Source organism: Brachyhypopomus gauderio, chromosome 13, assembly GCF_052324685.1.
Source record: "Brachyhypopomus gauderio isolate BG-103 chromosome 13, BGAUD_0.2, whole genome shotgun sequence".
NCBI lineage: Eukaryota > Metazoa > Chordata > Actinopteri > Gymnotiformes > Hypopomidae > Brachyhypopomus > Brachyhypopomus gauderio.
The window spans coordinates 22,225,218-22,241,545 of NC_135223.1; the positions used below are offsets into that span (position 1 = coordinate 22,225,218).

The 16,328-nt window shown below is 37.8% G+C and overlaps 3 protein-coding genes across 5 annotated transcripts; all 3 read right to left on the reverse strand.

Moving 5' to 3' along the window:
• Window positions 1–1,361: 1,361 nt before the first annotated feature.
• On the reverse strand, window positions 1,362–8,139 carry oscp1b (organic solute carrier partner 1b). 2 transcript variants are annotated; one of them, XM_076971784.1, is made up of 11 exons: window positions 7,920–8,139; window positions 7,372–7,410; window positions 6,872–7,026; window positions 5,445–5,612; window positions 5,234–5,314; window positions 4,954–5,057; window positions 4,330–4,458; window positions 4,061–4,130; window positions 3,776–3,915; window positions 3,567–3,630; window positions 1,362–3,244 (listed from the first exon to the last, which is right to left on the reverse strand). In XM_076971784.1, the coding sequence occupies exons 1-11, from the start codon at window positions 8,029–8,031 to the stop codon at window positions 3,125–3,127; spliced, it is 1,182 nt and encodes a 393-aa protein (XP_076827899.1). In that variant the 5' UTR covers window positions 8,032–8,139; the 3' UTR covers window positions 1,362–3,124. The 2 variants fall into 2 exon arrangements, with proteins under 2 accessions (XP_076827899.1, XP_076827900.1); XM_076971785.1 differs by lacking the exon at window positions 7,372–7,410.
• An 84-nt stretch (window positions 8,140–8,223) lies between these two features.
• Window positions 8,224–9,975, reverse strand: LOC143474333 (cornifelin-like). Its single transcript, XM_076971788.1, has 4 exons — window positions 9,827–9,975; window positions 9,302–9,435; window positions 8,955–9,091; window positions 8,224–8,822 (listed from the first exon to the last, which is right to left on the reverse strand). Exons 2-4 carry the CDS (start codon window positions 9,408–9,410, stop codon window positions 8,724–8,726), a joined length of 345 nt encoding a protein of 114 aa, XP_076827903.1. The 5' UTR covers window positions 9,411–9,435; window positions 9,827–9,975; the 3' UTR covers window positions 8,224–8,723.
• Window positions 9,976–10,257: 282 nt separating this feature from the next.
• Window positions 10,258–15,843, reverse strand: mrps15 (mitochondrial ribosomal protein S15). Of its 2 annotated transcripts, none has more exons than XM_076971786.1 (8): window positions 15,501–15,843; window positions 14,218–14,277; window positions 13,618–13,693; window positions 12,738–12,786; window positions 12,529–12,613; window positions 12,373–12,431; window positions 11,238–11,429; window positions 10,258–10,543 (listed from the first exon to the last, which is right to left on the reverse strand). In XM_076971786.1, the coding sequence occupies exons 1-8, from the start codon at window positions 15,709–15,711 to the stop codon at window positions 10,430–10,432; spliced, it is 846 nt and encodes a 281-aa protein (XP_076827901.1). In that variant the 5' UTR covers window positions 15,712–15,843; the 3' UTR covers window positions 10,258–10,429. The 2 variants fall into 2 exon arrangements, with proteins under 2 accessions (XP_076827901.1, XP_076827902.1); XM_076971787.1 differs by having other exon boundaries at window positions 15,546–15,836.
• Between the last annotated feature and the right edge of the window lie 485 nt (window positions 15,844–16,328).

The following is a 16,328-nucleotide window of genomic DNA, read 5'->3' on the forward strand; positions in this document are numbered from 1 at the left end:
TTAACTGAATGCATGGTTGGTTACATTTACATATTTCAAGTGAATATTCTTAAACAAAATATTTATATTACTTAGAAGTAGTAAATACATTTAAGAAACTCCCCCACAGGTAATGTTTCGAATACAGATGCAGTTACAAAATAATGGAATGGGTATGCTTAGAACTTCTGATGCTTAGAACTTCTGATGACTTAACTTAACAAAATACAGCCTGCACATGTAGCAGTATGCAGTATTAACCAGCCACCCAAGCCATTCAGGTCCTACTATGAGCGTATCTTTCATAATATATATCTCAATTTCATTTTGCTCTTAGCCAGATGATGACCCAACAACTATAAATTATAAAATCAAATTTAGTGCATGAATTAGGTTACTGTCATAAAGACATAAATAAATGTAGTGCAATCTATGTAACTGTGGCACTATAGCTTGTAAATTTCAATATCTAAAGAGAATCAGGCCAAATATAGAACTTGTTCACATGTACTTGGTGAGTAATTATATATATATATATATATATATATATATATATATATATATATATATATATATATATATATATATATATATATATATATATATATATAATCATATAAAAACATAAGGTTTATTTTGTTATGTTGTTATGTACACTCTAAACCCAGCAGGATCAGTATGCACTGGGTGATATAGGGGAAAAAAAACTTGGCTCTACAAGTATAATGGGGGGCTTATTGGTATCACCATTAATCAGTAGGATTAAATCTTCAACCATATGTATTATGACAGTCTCAGTATTGGTGTTTGTCTGAAAGGAAAACTATATTATAAAGGATCATATTATTCTGAGGATAGCTGTTTAAATATTTTACTCAAGCTTTGCTGAGTTATTCTTAATGTGAAACTGCAAGTGAACTATCACAAACATCATCATTTCAGTGAAGTGATAGTGTAATTCAATATGGTGGCTTGTTCTGAGTGTGTGACTGTGTCTCTTCATGTTCAATAAAAACAGCATGAGTGTGTGTGTGTGTGTGTGTGCACTTCTATGCCCAGTGGTGGATGGTGCTCTGCCACTAGGGTATGTCCTCTCTCCCCTTCCTGTACCCCATTCAGTCCCCCAGGGGCTGTGGGTCCCGGTAGAGAGTACGCTGTGTGCAATTGGCTGCCGCTTCTGTGTGTGATTGGTCATGTAATACTTGTACCTGTATTTAAAGTTGTAATGGGACCTTGGGTATCTTAAAAGGTGCTATATAAATTGAACATTCAGTAGAATCAATGTTCTATTTTAATGCAGCATGTGACATACTATAATTCAGTAGCGCCATCTAGTATTAAACAGAAGTATTAACAACAAGTTTACAACAATCTTTATTTCCCACAAAGCACACTTCTTTGGTTCAGTATTTTTTATTGCAAATTAAACCATTTAATTTCATGTCTGAGTGCACACTGATATTCAACAAAACAACAGATAACACAAATGAACCTCTTCATGCAAGATTACTCACTTAATAACTTTTTTGGTATGTGTATTTGTATTTCCTGCAGTTGTTCCCTGTAAAGCCTAGCCAATTTACTCTGTAACACTAGAATAACACAAACGAAAATCTTTAAGATAACTGTTCTTTTAAATCCTGACAAAACAAGCACAAATCCTATTAAATGATGTGCATTACATAAATCTCACATATTCTATTACACGATCTGCACTAAACAATCTGGACAAGTGCACTTAGGTTTCTGCCATGTGCTTAAACAATTTTTAAAAGTCTTCTATAAATATGTTTCAGTCATCAGAATGTTATATTTTCTACTAGTGGATCTGTTGCAGTTCAGTGAATGCCACTTTCATGGGTTATTCTCAGAGACATCTAAGACAGCAGAAATCCCAGATCATTCTGTCTTCAGATCTAAATGCAACTTGTGGCATCAAAGTCTCAAAAGCTAATGTACACTACAGGTAGAAGAGAACTTGGGAAGAAAAAAAAACATTATTTTTAACATTAATTGCTCATAGATTTTCCCCCTTGTTTGCATTTGTGGAGTCTGAGTATGCAGATTCATACTTGAACTGCGTTTTTAATCAGCCAGGCATCGCTAGCTAGCAATCCATCCAAGATATAACTCAATCAACATGATCTAAGCAATGCAAGCACGAACATGCTTCTACGACATGAACTTCAGTCTCTCGAGTTTACTGTTCTCTTTTATGACAGAAACACTCATGAAACTCATAAAAGTTACACTCGTTACTTCTCACTTCTGAGTGGCATTTTTCTGCATTTGCAAGTCTGTTAAACTTTGCTATGTTGTGATATACACTCATATGTGATGGATTTGTTCTATAATGGATTTGCTTTACATGAGTATTACATATTCTATGGCACAGCAGAAAACCTTGCAAGGTGCTGCTTATTTTTATAACAATGAAATTAAATAGGTGTGGAAAGCCTCCGAATCATGACACATTTCAGAAGCGTTTTCCTTTCATGTTCAGTGTACTCTACAGTGCTGTGTTAGCTAATACATGCACATGAGCATTAGCACTCCAGCATGTCCAAGCTGTGTGGAAAAACAATGGCAAAACCAGCAAATGATGATCAATAAAAGTGAAAGCAGCATTTAGTTGGTTTTGGGTATGTAGTAGTGTTGCCATCAGTTTGACGTTGTGAAATAATGTCCATTTTTAACCAAAAGACTTATTCTTATTTTAATGGTTGCCCAAACCTCACAAGTATATTAGAGATATTTTCAGGAATGTAACGGCCATTAAGACATTACATAGCATTTGTGGCTGGAACAATTGTGAGCTATGCAAACTTCCTCCTCTAATGAAATTAACCAGATTTATACATTCCCATAAAGTTACAGTGCAGTTGCTCAGAATGAAAGAATGTCAGACAATGGGAGGATCCAAACAAGATAGACACTGTCTGACTTTGATAGACTACCAACATAAAAATGTTAGCATCTTTTGCTGTTGGATGAGATTGGGGGAGGGCAGGGGTCTCTTGGCTCTCTGAGTGAGGCACTACACTCTCTGAGCGAGACACTATACTCTGAGTGAGGCACTGCACTCTCTGAGTGAGAACAGCTTTCAGTTCCTTGCTTGCTTGGCAGCAGCCAAACATACTCCACATCACAGGCCATCCATCATGGCCAGCAGGTCATCACCTTTGCTGCAGGAGCACGAGGCAGGCTCTTCAGGTTCACTGAACTCACCCATGATCTTGGTCAGCGTTGCATTTGCCTTTTTATCCTGAAAAACAGGGTGAACGTCCAGCGTGATCAATGATACAGTGAGGACACTTCACTTGTTCCCTCAGAAGCCCCGCTGTAAAAGTGCCACTTTTCATCCTTGAAAGGCAGTTCAAGACTATGATTTCATTGTTCAGTTCAAGATTACTGTTCAGTTCAAGGGTGATTATGTAAAGCTCTGTGTGACCATGTGAGAGTCACATGGTCATTTTTATTCAGGGATTATTTTGCTTTTGAGGAATTAATAATCTGTGCAATTTGTAGAAATAGAACACCACAGAATAATGTGATAATATTTGACTGTAGACAGACTCTAACCTTACCTTGGTCGCTTGTATATTAATAACTTCATAAGACAGCTCCTCTGGTCTTGATGTCAAAGCGTCCCTGTGGGTGAAAATGGCCTTATTAGTAATCCACAGAACCACTGTGGTTTCAACATGACTACATGTATGTTAAATGTTGCACACATGACTCCGACACACACGTTCTGGTGTATAGCACTAAAGAATGAATCCAAATGAAAACGCACTCTTCCTCCTCGTCGGTAGAGAAGAGGTTGACACGGAAACCAGAGTCAGAGTTGCTTGGATTTTGGACCTCCATTCCCCCCATCAGTTTAGCGAGCAGATTGAGCTCCTCCTTTGCCAGGGGGTTTGGTACTGTGTTGACCTACATAAAGATTTGTTCAAAGCAGGAAAGCTTAGTGTTGGGGGTGAAAATAAAAAGGAAAGACAGGTGCAAAATAATTTAGCTCCAGAATAAGAAGTTTTAAATAATAGGTATATACTTTATTCAAAGCCTTTTAATATCTTACCTTGGTATGCTGTGAAGAGTTTTTGGAGGTCCCAGACATGTGTGTCTCCACAGGACGGCTCACACTATACCTGTTGAAGCAATTACAGATTTCACATTCCACTGCAAGAGTGTCAGCCTTGCATAGAAACATAAACTATATATATATAGTTTACCATGCAGTTACCATGCAAGATAATCCTACAGGGCGTAAACTTTGAGGAAAGACTTTGTGGAGGAACCACATTAAATACAGGCATACAGGCAGTTTTACAGATGATTTATGCTCACATGTTTGTGCCCAGTTTAATAACTCTGTCACCAAACAAATCAAAAGATCCCTCACGAAGAGCAGCACTGTAGTTTCCATCATCACGAAACTGTATCCTCTTCACCTCCTCACCATTACAACTAAACATCCTGGGAACCACAGAGAAAACAGAAAGAATTCAACCCTCCAAAGCAACTTTAAGAAGAAAAAGATCAGAAACAAAAGCACCACACTACCTTTTTTATAGTAATGTAAGATACAAATACAATGTGTTTGGCTGTTACAATAGTCATTTTACCTCTACTGAATCTTGCAGACAGTTGCATAGAGAACTATGTTTAAATGCATAGTTTCTAAATTTGTTTCGTTTAATCCTAGATGGTATTTGACGCTAACAATCATAGCAGTACTTGACAAGCTTGTCAGGACAAGCTTTAAGACATTTAACAATTTAAACTTAGAGATACAGTAGGCTAGGTAAGACTGTATGCATATGGCAGTACTTGCAAATTTTAACTAATGTAAGTACAACAGCACCAATTATATATACATATTCACAGATTTTTATTATATTGCAGGAGGCTACTGTTCATGCAAGGTGAGGTTACTAAAAATCGTGACTGCTGAACAGAATCTAAAGGTACCGGACAAGTCCTGGAGTGTGAGTCCCGTATGGAACAGGTCCTGATGTGAGGAGTGCAAATCGTCCATTGGAGTTTTGCACTTTGTCTTTCAGAAATATGGACACCTATGAAATGTTGTTTGTTTAATTTAAAATAAGGTTTTTTATTTTCTCCATAATTCCTCTATTCCCCGAGCCCATCATAAAATGCTTGTATATATTGCAAATGAAAACAAATAATGCTATCCACATAAGCATATTTGAATTCTTCAAATGTAAATGCAAAAGTAGAAAATGCTTACTCTAATGTGCATGTCTTGAAAGAAGATGAGCAGTGTTTGTCTAATTAGTTGAAATTCACCACCACACAAAGGAGTGTACATCTGAAAGGCATACATAAATAGTTTCCATATTATATCATTGATAATGACATTTTTGCCAAATGTGCTTTGCATGAAGTTAGCACGTAGCTCCTCAGCTATAACATTCAGTGATGAAACGGAGTTACTGTACCTCTATGAGCTGCTTGAATGTCTCGTCCACTTGGCTGAGAATAGTGGAGGTGTCCCTTACAAAGTCCTTGATCGCATCCATGTGGTTGAAAGTCACAAGCAGAAGATCTTTAGGTCGTGGGCATAAAAGAACTTGATACTTGAATGCCATGGTCATTAAGTCATAAAGCTGGACAACAGAAAAATACAAAGCAAATACATTAACCAAAGCACTACCGTTTCCAATTTAAAAAACATCACCATGCAGCAGAGGGCGCTATTATGTATATTACACAGGTCAACAAAAAAAATTTTTTTACTGGTGTCCAAAATATTTTAATGAATTTGGGGTATTTTGGGGTGCTGATTCTGAATATGCTATCAGTTTTGCCAAATTGGCTCAAGTTTTTGAGATTTTTGGTATCTTATTTATAGCACTTGTTGGTAAATGTGACGCATCATCTCATTAATTTCTTGGGATTAGTACTTGAACTGAGCAGTTCTCAATATAGTTTTTTGTTAATTAGTGTTCTAAAAGTTTGTTCATAGCTTGATTTTTGCACTAACTTTATGTTGTTGTCTGTTTTCCAGTGAAAAGCATGAACTCATCAAGAAGAAGTTGTCTTAACGATCCAGACACATTCTGTTACATTTGTGGTGAATATACACTGCAAAAACATAGAAGAAACATAAGACTTCATAAAAAAAAGTGTATTTGGCCTATTTAAAATAAAATAAAATAAAATAAAGTTAATGCGCGTGTAGCAAATTACGTCTTTTTTTTTTACACATTTCACAAAAAATCTCAAAAACTTGAGCCAATCTGGCAAAACTGATGACATATTCAGAATCAGCACCCCAAAGTTACCCTAAATTCGTTGAAATATCTTTGGCTCCAAAAATGCTGTTGACCTGTGTTATTATAAGTCTTTGCAATTTAATATGGAGTAAGATCCAGCAGATGTGAATCCAGAGGGAAAAAATATTTTAGTTTAGAACATTTAAGCATGTTTCAAACTTATGATAGGGCAAACTAATAGAGTTTAATGCTGTTTCTGATCTGTAGTTATTTGATATGCACTACAATAAATGTAGCTTCATTAAGCTGGAGTTACTACATGTATGTATTTAAAAAACTAGACAGAATCCAGGAATTCAGTGCTCTTTGTTAGCACTTTAAAGTGTGTTCAAACATAAGTGTAGACATAAGCAGATATTTACTGTGAAAAATGTGTGAATATCATAGCAATGTTAAACTATGAAACAACAAGAAAGAAACAATCACAGGAATCAAAGGAGTCAATATCAAATTCATTCACATCACTTTCATAACTCCATATCACAAGGTTTTTTGCAATGTGCATTTATTTGTGAAATGTGCAAAGCGGACAAAAATGTGCTTTTGTGGAACTGAGTTGGAAGATGTGAGAAGCAAGTTGCTGTTGTCACCTTGTCCATACTAGCTTGGTTAAGCCTCATAATAGAGGCATGGGCAAGTCGATCAAAGACCGTTCTCAACGCCTTCTTGGAGTATAGTTCTTGGGGCTTGAACAACTCTTCCAGAAACTTCTTGTTGAACATAGTGGTAATGATGTCATTCATGACTGCCACAACATAGCACACAAGCAACATACATTAAGAGCCCATAACAGCTTGATATTTTTTTAGGTCGACACATAAGCAAGCACAATGCAATCTAAAACTTACACACAAACAGAGATTGCTGGTGTGGCTCTTCAGGGAACTTGACTGTGTACTAATATAAAGGCAGCAAATGCTGAGATGTCCTGCACAAATTCGTATGTCTCATTATTCTATCATGGTACAAGTTAGTTAGGCTTTCCAGAAGAGTGAAATTTAGCCAGCACCTGGTCCATAGCCAACTCATGTCTATCAGCATGCTACTGCTACTTTGCCATACAACCACCAGCAAAGCAAAGCAACAATACCTCTTCTTCTGTCCTCCTCTATCCAGTCTGTTACAATGGCTATAAAGATTGCAAAAGCACATATTTAAAAATGAACTATCTAGCTGTCACCTACGAAAAACTACACGTTATCACATCTAGATACACACTGTCCCCGTCCACAAATTCATACACATATTCACCTTTGTATTTTTTAATACAGGCTAGTTTATAATTCAAAACCATCATAGCTAATAATAATAATAATAATAATAATAATGAGATTACAGCATACTCAAGACTTTTCTAAGGATGTGATTTGCTAAATGTCGCATTTGAAATGGCAGGACAAGATACCAACGTGTTTTTGAATATATATGGATTCCCTATATGGAACCATCTAGGTCAGCTAGCATGGTTTTGATTTAAAACAACTGGCATGTACTTAATGTAAATAATGAATGTACGACTTCAGTGATGTACGAATTCATTAATGTACGACTTCAGTGATGTACGAATTTCGCCCATTTCAGGTCTGCACTGATACAGTCGCGCGAGCGAGGCGGCTAACGCTAACTACGCTAGCTCACCTTTCTTAGCCTTGTCCGTCGGAATATTCTGAGCACGTAAGCGTTGGTCGAGGATGTACAGCATTTCTCCGCCGAGATTGATGAAAAGAAGAGGTAGGGTTCTCGTCGACATCTCCCCTTAACGCGTAGTGCCAGTCTACAAGTGTGTGTTTGAGTAACTGCGGCTAGCTGGTTAGCTACCTTAGCTAACAGATGAAGTGTGGGACGGATGAACGCGCCTCTGTAAACTCTCAGTTGGTTGCCAGGTCACGGCCAACAAGGACCAATCAGAAACAGCGTTACTAACCTATGGTGAACTCGAATCTGCGCAGCATTTTTTTGTACTTTATTGAACATTTTCCATATACAACAATCAAAGAATAGTAAATAATTATGATCAGAGTACAGAACAATAAGTAATTGATTAATTAAAGTGATTCATTCAAGTATAAATGTGGAATGTTCCATCAGGCTACCAGTGGTTTGGTACATGTGTTTTAAGTTACCAAAGATTTTGCACGCCACTGCCTCTGATAGGCCTAAAACTCAGAACACATCCCCTTTACAGCGCCACATGCAACTTGGATAAGTATTTATTTATTTAGTAAATGTTGTAAACAGAAAACCAACTGTTTTATCTCCTTAATTATGAAGTCATTATTACTTGCTTTATTGCATATATATTTTTTTTCTATTTTAGGAATTACACCAAATATATATGATTGAAAATTAACTGAAATTAAGGATTAAAAAAGCAAAAAAGTGTATTGCTTGAAGTGAACAGGGTACTTTGCTACAAAGTAGTCTCACAGTAGTAACACATGATTAGGCTTCTCCATTCCTAATACGAATTTCTCTCATCATACGACATGTCTCAAATATTCCACAGCAACAGGTCATCAGGGCATCGTTGCATATTGTACCCTATAGGAAAGAAGAAAATTAAATAACACAGTGGAAATATATCACAAATAAGTGGCCAGAATTCCATTTATCACTAAGAGATTAATCACAGTCACCAGTGAGCATATAATCTAATGATATAAGGCCAGTCACCTGGATGCCATAGGTTAGTCTCATGTGTGTCCTCATGGCAGCCATGCCTCCAGGAACACATGCAAGACACGGGTTCTCTCCATACTTGCTAGCTGTGTAGCAGCTCAATGCAATAGGACAAATGAATCCAAGGCCACCTAGAAGGATTTTGAACAACCTCATGAATGAGTAAAGTCTATAAAGTTCAAATTTCTCAAAGCATAAATACTGAATAGAATAACAGGGCTAATTTTATACACAGCAACTTAAAAGCACTTAAAAACTATCAAAAGCCACGATCACCTAACAGGATATAGTTAAGGCAGTGTTCAAGTTTGGCTCAGGTTTAGAGTCTTTCTAGTACTCACAGACTAGCAGGTCACTGCAGCAGGAACAGAGACCAGTGCTCCACTCTCCTGTTTGCACGTTAGTTCCATATGAAGCTGCCCCTGGCTGAGTAATCACTGGGTTTGACATATCAGCTGGAGGGGTCTGTGCAGGCCTGACAGGTTTCCGTTTTAGAAAAACAAGCAAAATGAGAGGAAATGTGAGTTTATATAAGATCAGTGGTAGCAGAAAACTTCAACAATATTTGTTAAAGTAGAAATAACCGGATTTAAAATTACTCATTTGATTAATATTACTCATATTACTCATAGCTGATTAAAATATATTCGAGTATCAAGAGTAAAGGTTTATGTTAAATGCAGAGTAGGGGCAAAAATCTCAAATTATTTAACTACAAAATAAGAATTGGGTTTAAATATAAAATACTAAAAGCTTGTATTTCATATACTAAATATGAAGTCTGCCACAAAAAAGAGAATGAAACAGTAGCATAATATTCAGAATATTTCTTATATGAATTATAAAATACTGAAAATATTACTTACCTTCTCTACTCTTATGATCCTCTCGATCTGGGTCTTTACGAGAGGAAGTTATGACACTACTGCAAAGTGCAACACTACTGCAACATTTCCGACCTCCCCACAGACGTGATCATATGAAAGGGACAGGCCAGAATTGCACACTGCAGAAGAGTCATGTGACTGAAGTTCAACGCCATTTCATTAGGCAAAACAAAAACCATTTACACACCCAAAGTGTTTACTGGGTTACTTCACTAAAACTTTGGATCTGAATCACATACATATTTCTTCTAACAGCACAGACAGAACTAAGCCATACTGCGTCTTTAACCACAACCACAAATGCATCACATTGCATATCTCACTGCCTTAAGTCTGCATTAGACTTTGTATCAGATAAACTGATTGCAATAAATGAAGTTTTTAACGCAATAAAGTACATTAGACAAAGATTAATCACAAACTGTTTATTTCGTAATGCGAACAGATGGACAAGATTAACGCCTTTCATAAATGCATGAACATGTCTGCCATTGGAACATGTAAAATCCCCGGTTGTCATAGGGCAGCAAACTTTTTCTTGATGGTGTTTAGCTGAAGTTACTTTGCATGGCCGATGCTTTATTATACTGCGGTTCCTTGGCCATCTGTCGGGGTACTGGAGGAACCCTGAACTTTCTCCTGAGCCTCAATTTTATTTCTCTGCTCTGCTTTCTGCTTCTGGACCGCTTTGAAGACCTAAGATGGATACAGAGAAACACAGCGATATGGAAAACAAAATAAAAACTACACTATATTTACTATATAAATCACCACATTTTTGAGTAGCCTTTATTTATTTGAAACACTCTGAAGATACACAGAGACTACAGTCTCTGCATCTGTTTGTACAGTTCCGACAACCTTCTTCCAACCCATCAATGGTTATGGTAGCAGTAGAATAGGCTGCTGACAATACTTTTTGCAGGGTGGTCCACACAGCAGTGACATTAATGCACATACAAATTCTAGCAACATTAATGCTGTTGGTACAGTTACCACGATGTTGCTAGTATGTCACAGATGTCTAGAAGCCTGCCAAATAATATGTAGTTGGTTAGAGTCTCATAGCCACCAAATGACCAGTAATGACCATGGCAGAGAGTTGCTGACAAATCAAGCTGCAATAGGCTGTGACTGTGAACCTATAAAAGAGCCTTTATGTTATAGCTAATAAATAAGCAATGTGTACGTATGTGTTCTCATCAAGTGAATGGTAAGAGTAAAGCATTGAGTATTAAGTAAAGTACTGAGTAAAGTATTAAGCTCCATGGGTAATCACAGTGGCTATGAAGAATGAAAACTGATACTGTGACTTTGTACGACTTTTACAACAATATAAGGAAGTGAGACCCAGCCATAATTCAAAGGAAAAGTCAGATTTGTGCAATACCTTGATACAGAGAGCTTTCTTAGCCAACCAGCGGCGTGTGGCCTTTCTATAGTACTCTGGAGGGAACGTGTATGTGATGCCCAGCTCTTGGCAGACCTTCTCAAACGCATCATAGCGGGTCCTTCTCAGCAGTGTTAGCATTTTCTTCCTGCGGTCAATACTCATCAGCATCCACCGTTTGTTGGCCTTGTCCTGACACAATAAGCAACAAATACATCAATGAGTGATGACTACGAGTATGACCATGAACAAGAAAATTATTCCTTCCATTATCTGCTTTAAATACTTGAGAGATTAAATCAGCTTTGGAGAAACAAAGAAAAGGCTGCCTAAATATTTTGCTGAACACCCTCAGAGCACCAGTTAAGGCAATGTAGTTTCTAGCAAAAAGGCATTGTAATACTAATGGACACTGTGTTAATCACGTATCCATTTTCACTACCACTTGATGGCACAGCAGCAATGAAGTTAGGAATCTTAAAAGAACTCCATGGAATGAACATGATTTAAACATCTACTTTTTCTAATATAAACTGGTTACTCCTAGAAATTCACATTGCACTTTGACTGCTTAGCTTTAAGACCTCTGGCTGAAATGTCCTATTTTGAATCTCTGTCTATCTGTACATCAGTACACAGACAATCTCTCTCTATTTCACATACACTACCAGTCAAATGTTTGGACAAACCTACTCTCTTTATTTTTATTCAACATTACAAAAACAGGGAAGATGCCAATGAAAGACAACATGATGTTATGCTCCTACGAGACCCCGTGATGCTTTTCATAGGGAAACATTCTCACATGTGCAGAGCAAGGAAATACAGTTCTGAAATAAAGCTGTTTGCTGAGGGTGCATTTAAAATTGTATGTGTGTGTGTGTGTGTGTGTGCGCGCGCGCGCGCTGAGAATTAATTCATATAGAACACATTGAAATGTCTTTTTTAATATTAAGAACATGCATTTAGTCAGGTGTTTTCAAACATTTGACTGGTACTGGTACATGTTCTCTGAGCATCCTGTGAGAGTGAGGAAATCCTGTGAGAGTACGAAGGGGAGGGCCTGTGTTCTCTCACCTTTAATACATGTGTAATACACAGAGAGAAAAGATCGCACTTGTTCTCAGTCACATACCTTAGGATGCTTGTGCAAGTGCTCCTGGAAGTTACGAATTCGTGCTGTCAAAAGAGCCACTGCAAAGCCAGCCAAAAAAAGTTAACAACAAGGTCAGACTGAGATTGCAAAGAGGTTAACACTAGGTTATCTGAAGGACAAAAAAGAGGAACACACCCTTGACTTCTGTTGAGGTGCGGTCATTTTCATCCCGTTGGACCTTTGCAATTAGCTGTTCCTCTTTCAAATGCAGTTTATCTCTCTGGATATAAAGTAAAAGATTTTTTATTCCATCATCGATAAAGAAACGGTATAAATCATAGGCAAATTAGTCTTATTAGAGTAAAAGAAGGAACCAAAATATGTTATAAACAAAAAAGTCGTACATGGGATCCAAACTCCAGTGATAGAAGTCTTTTGACCACATCATCAACTCTGAAAACATACGACAAATCAGCTATGTGTAAAACAGACAGGAAGTGTGGATTTGGGTACATAAATGACAAAAGTTCTTTCAGATCAGACCCTGGTATTTGTTTTAAATGACAGAATATAATGTTAAGGTCTTGATATTATTCTACACAGAATCCCAACAGAAAATATACAAAAACGATAAATTAATGTACACGTCAAGTACATTTTGGAACTATACACAGCTGTATTTTAAATATGTGTTTATTGACCATGTTTTGTAATGGCATGGTATTTGTCTGTTCCTTTTGCTAAAGCTATTTAAAGTTTTCAATAGTAATTAACAAAACTACCTCTCCTTGCTACTGAAAACATTCCCAGTGGATAATGCGTTAAGCTCTAAACTTTATAACATGGATAAGCTACCTGGTTGGTGTGTAGTGTTTGCTTTGGACAGAGAAGTGTACTAACCAAGATTTACATATTCAGAATATGTTAATCATTTACACCACAGATGTGATAAATTTTAACATAAATAACATGACTTTGTAAAATATATTTTTTATGTTAATTAAAACGAATTACAATTAATTGATTTCATGAATAAATTAATTCATTAATTTTATGGGAAGTTGCCAATTTTCCTTCATTGTAAACACTTTCATTGTAAACACTTTCCACTTTGTAAACCATCATCCAAATTGAAAGTGAGCAGGGAGACCACTAATATGAAGAACTGAGGCTTTGGTCTACAGTCTGACCACCATGATGCATTAGTACCTCAAGCATACAGAATGTACATCAAGATAAATACCCTGTACAGTACTGCAGTGGATATATGAAGAGGAAACGTACGTGTGCGCAAGTGGAACGGGAGCATACTCAAGTTTCAGCATCGATGGAGGCAGGTCTTGTAGTTGACTCTGAAATTCTACATAATCCAGAAATAATCTAGCACACTAAACACTCCACATGGCATTCACAAACACATTTACAAGAGGTCTACAATTTGCATCAACTGCCAGATTATATGGTACATCTATCTAGCAGGGGGTTGTATCTACAGACAAGAATGAATTCACCTGGATATAGATTCAAGATAAAGGAATGTTGTACCATGTGTAAATGGCAGCATTGCATACTTTACATCTCATCCTAAACATTGCCTGGGTTGATATCTGGGGTCTCTGCATGCCACTGAAGCTATGTAAGGTCAGGACTGAGATGTTTCTGGTAATTCCACCAGAATGATGCAAAAGACACCTGGATTCATCTGCCCAGGTAACTTTTCACCACAACTCACTACTCTAGCTTTGATGCTTCTTCAGACCACTTCTGATTCACAAGCTTTAGTCACTTGTAAAGTTAATTATTGCTAAAACTTGGAATCTACCGAAATGTTTTAGCTATCAAATCATCTAGCAATGCTGATTAATTTAATGGTTTTTGCTTTACCTGGCTTTTTTACTGCACGTGCATAGTGTCTCACTTGCTGAATTGTGAGGGCTTCATTATCTAAAAAAAAAAAAAAAGAATAACAAAAGAATGAAATGCAACATCATTCACAAGCAGACAAAACCTCTTGATGTTTTATTTATAGTATTACCAACATCATGCTGGTGTTTAAGTCTGATAAAATCCTAATAAAACTAGACCAACAGTACAAAATCTAAGCTTAAAAATAAAACATGACAACCATCTCGGAAATAACACTCAAGAAAAAACAGGTCATAAAGGTAGGGGTGGTGGAAATGACTTGATAGCCCACATCCTTTCCGCACACCCCGTGTAAATGTGGCATATCTTTACTGTGAAACTTTCAGATGAACACTGACTAATGAGGACTGCATATCGAGCTACACACATGTACGCACACACACCACTGCTTCACATTTACTACATAGCCAATGCACACATACAGATATTATTATGATATAATATGATATGATAGAAACTGAAATTATATTAAACTACAGTTTACAGTTGGGGGCAAAAACGCAAGCCTACGAACCTATGAGGTTCTAATCTAAAGAGTTTATAATGAAGTGTTAGACCTATTTCTATAGATAGATGTACATGTGTTGTCTTTAGTGGAGCGCCTCCATCATCCTATACATCAGGGGTCACCAAATGGCGGACCGCGGTCCGGATCCGGACCCGAACGCCGTCCTGTCCGGACCCAATCTCAATCCCGATTAACTGGATACGGACCCAAATGCCAAAAATATTTTTTTATTTTTACGGGAGACTAAATTTTAAACCGGAGCATTTATTTCAGGGCTACTGGAAAAACACTCCGTGACGAGTGTTACTTTCGCCCCCCCGCTCAACAACTTACGTTCGCCACCGCCGACCCGGACCTCAGGTCAGAGCTATCTGCCAAAATGAGACCGCGAAAATATATAATTGATTACCCCTGCTATACATAAACACAGAGCCATCTAGTGGCGCACAGCGTTACTACATATACACCATCATATAACGTACAACACAAAGTACAACTTAATTAGGAAGCTCATTTGTACAGATATGTACCTATCTAGCCTAGCTACCCACACACCTACCAAACACTATATCAGCCTCTAAAAACACACGTCTGCAAATTAAATTATACATTATCAAAGGCTAGTCTATGTATGCTGTATTTGCGTAGCCTTACTGCTAACCAGTCATTAAATTAACTGTAGAACACATTAGGTCATTTAATGAACTGTAAAGAGTGAAAGTTTAAATGTTACCACAGTAAATGCGGTAAATGTAACAGCAACGTAGCGTCCACGTACGTTGAACCACACGAGTGTCCGTCCCTGCACACACCACCCTGCCCGAGCAGACGTGCCTCGTCGGCGTGACATTGCCGAGTTTCACGCCTGACAATAGACTCCATGATCGGAGAACCGCCGCTGTTGACTTCAGGGTGTTTTTCAAAAGCATTGTCTTCACAGACATCGGGCTCTTTTATAATTTAAGCCACTCTTGCAGGAGATAACTGGACTCAAAAAACACTTGCCCCTCAATATACGGAGGACGCCATTTTGTCCAGCATTCTTCTGCAGTCTGTTGCGGAGGGTACAGCGGTGTGTACAATACTGCCCCCACCTGTCCGGAGGGTACAGCGGTGTATATAATACTGCCCCCACCTGTCCGGAGGGTACAGCGGTGTATACAATACTGCCCCCACCTGTCCGGAGGGTACAGCGGTGTGTACAATACTGCCCCCACCTGTCCGGAGGGTACAGCGGTGTATATAATACTGCCCACATCTGTCTGGAGAGTACAGCGGTGTATATAATACTGCCCCCACCTGTCCGGAGGGTACAGCGGTGTATATAATACTGCCCACATCTGTCTGGAGGGTACAGCGGTGTATATAATACTGCCCCCACCTGTCCGGAGGGTACAGTGGTGTATATAATACTGCCCCCACCTGTCCGGAGGGTACAGCGGTGTGTACAATACGCACAAATAATTAATTGTAGCTAACCTGAACAGTTCTTGCACATGGACTGATCAGTTCTGTAACATCTGAAATGAAATACTAAAGTTTTATGAACTATAAGCATGCA

What these genes read in the sequence shown, in the direction of transcription:
- LOC143474333 (XM_076971788.1), bottom strand. Translation starts at nt 9,410, where the DNA reads ATGTCAAACCCAGTGATTACTCAGCCAGGGGCAGCTTCATATGGAACT. An exon ending in CTGCAGTGACCTGCTAGTCT is followed by an intron (nt 9,092 to 9,301) that starts GTGAGTACTAGA and finishes AAATCCTTCTAG; the next exon opens with GTGGCCTTGGATTCATTTGT. An exon ending in GACTAACCTATGGCATCCAG is followed by an intron (nt 8,823 to 8,954) that starts GTGACTGGCCTT and finishes TCTTTCCTATAG; the next exon opens with GGTACAATATGCAACGATGC.
- mrps15 (XM_076971786.1), bottom strand. Translation starts at nt 15,711, where the DNA reads ATGTCTGTGAAGACAATGCTTTTGAAAAACACCCTGAAGTCAACAGCG. An exon ending in ACGTGCAGTAAAAAAGCCAG is followed by an intron (nt 13,694 to 14,217) that starts GTAAAGCAAAAA and finishes TGGATTATGTAG; the next exon opens with AATTTCAGAGTCAACTACAA. An exon ending in ACTTGCACAAGCATCCTAAG is followed by an intron (nt 11,430 to 12,372) that starts GTATGTGACTGA and finishes TTATTGTGTCAG; the next exon opens with GACAAGGCCAACAAACGGTG.
- oscp1b (XM_076971784.1), bottom strand. Translation starts at nt 8,031, where the DNA reads ATGTCGACGAGAACCCTACCTCTTCTTTTCATCAATCTCGGCGGAGAA. An exon ending in ACCAAGCTAGTATGGACAAG is followed by an intron (nt 5,613 to 6,871) that starts GTGACAACAGCA and finishes TCTGTTGTCCAG; the next exon opens with CTTTATGACTTAATGACCAT. An exon ending in ATTAAACTGGGCACAAACAT is followed by an intron (nt 4,131 to 4,329) that starts GTGAGCATAAAT and finishes TTGCTTCAACAG; the next exon opens with GTATAGTGTGAGCCGTCCTG.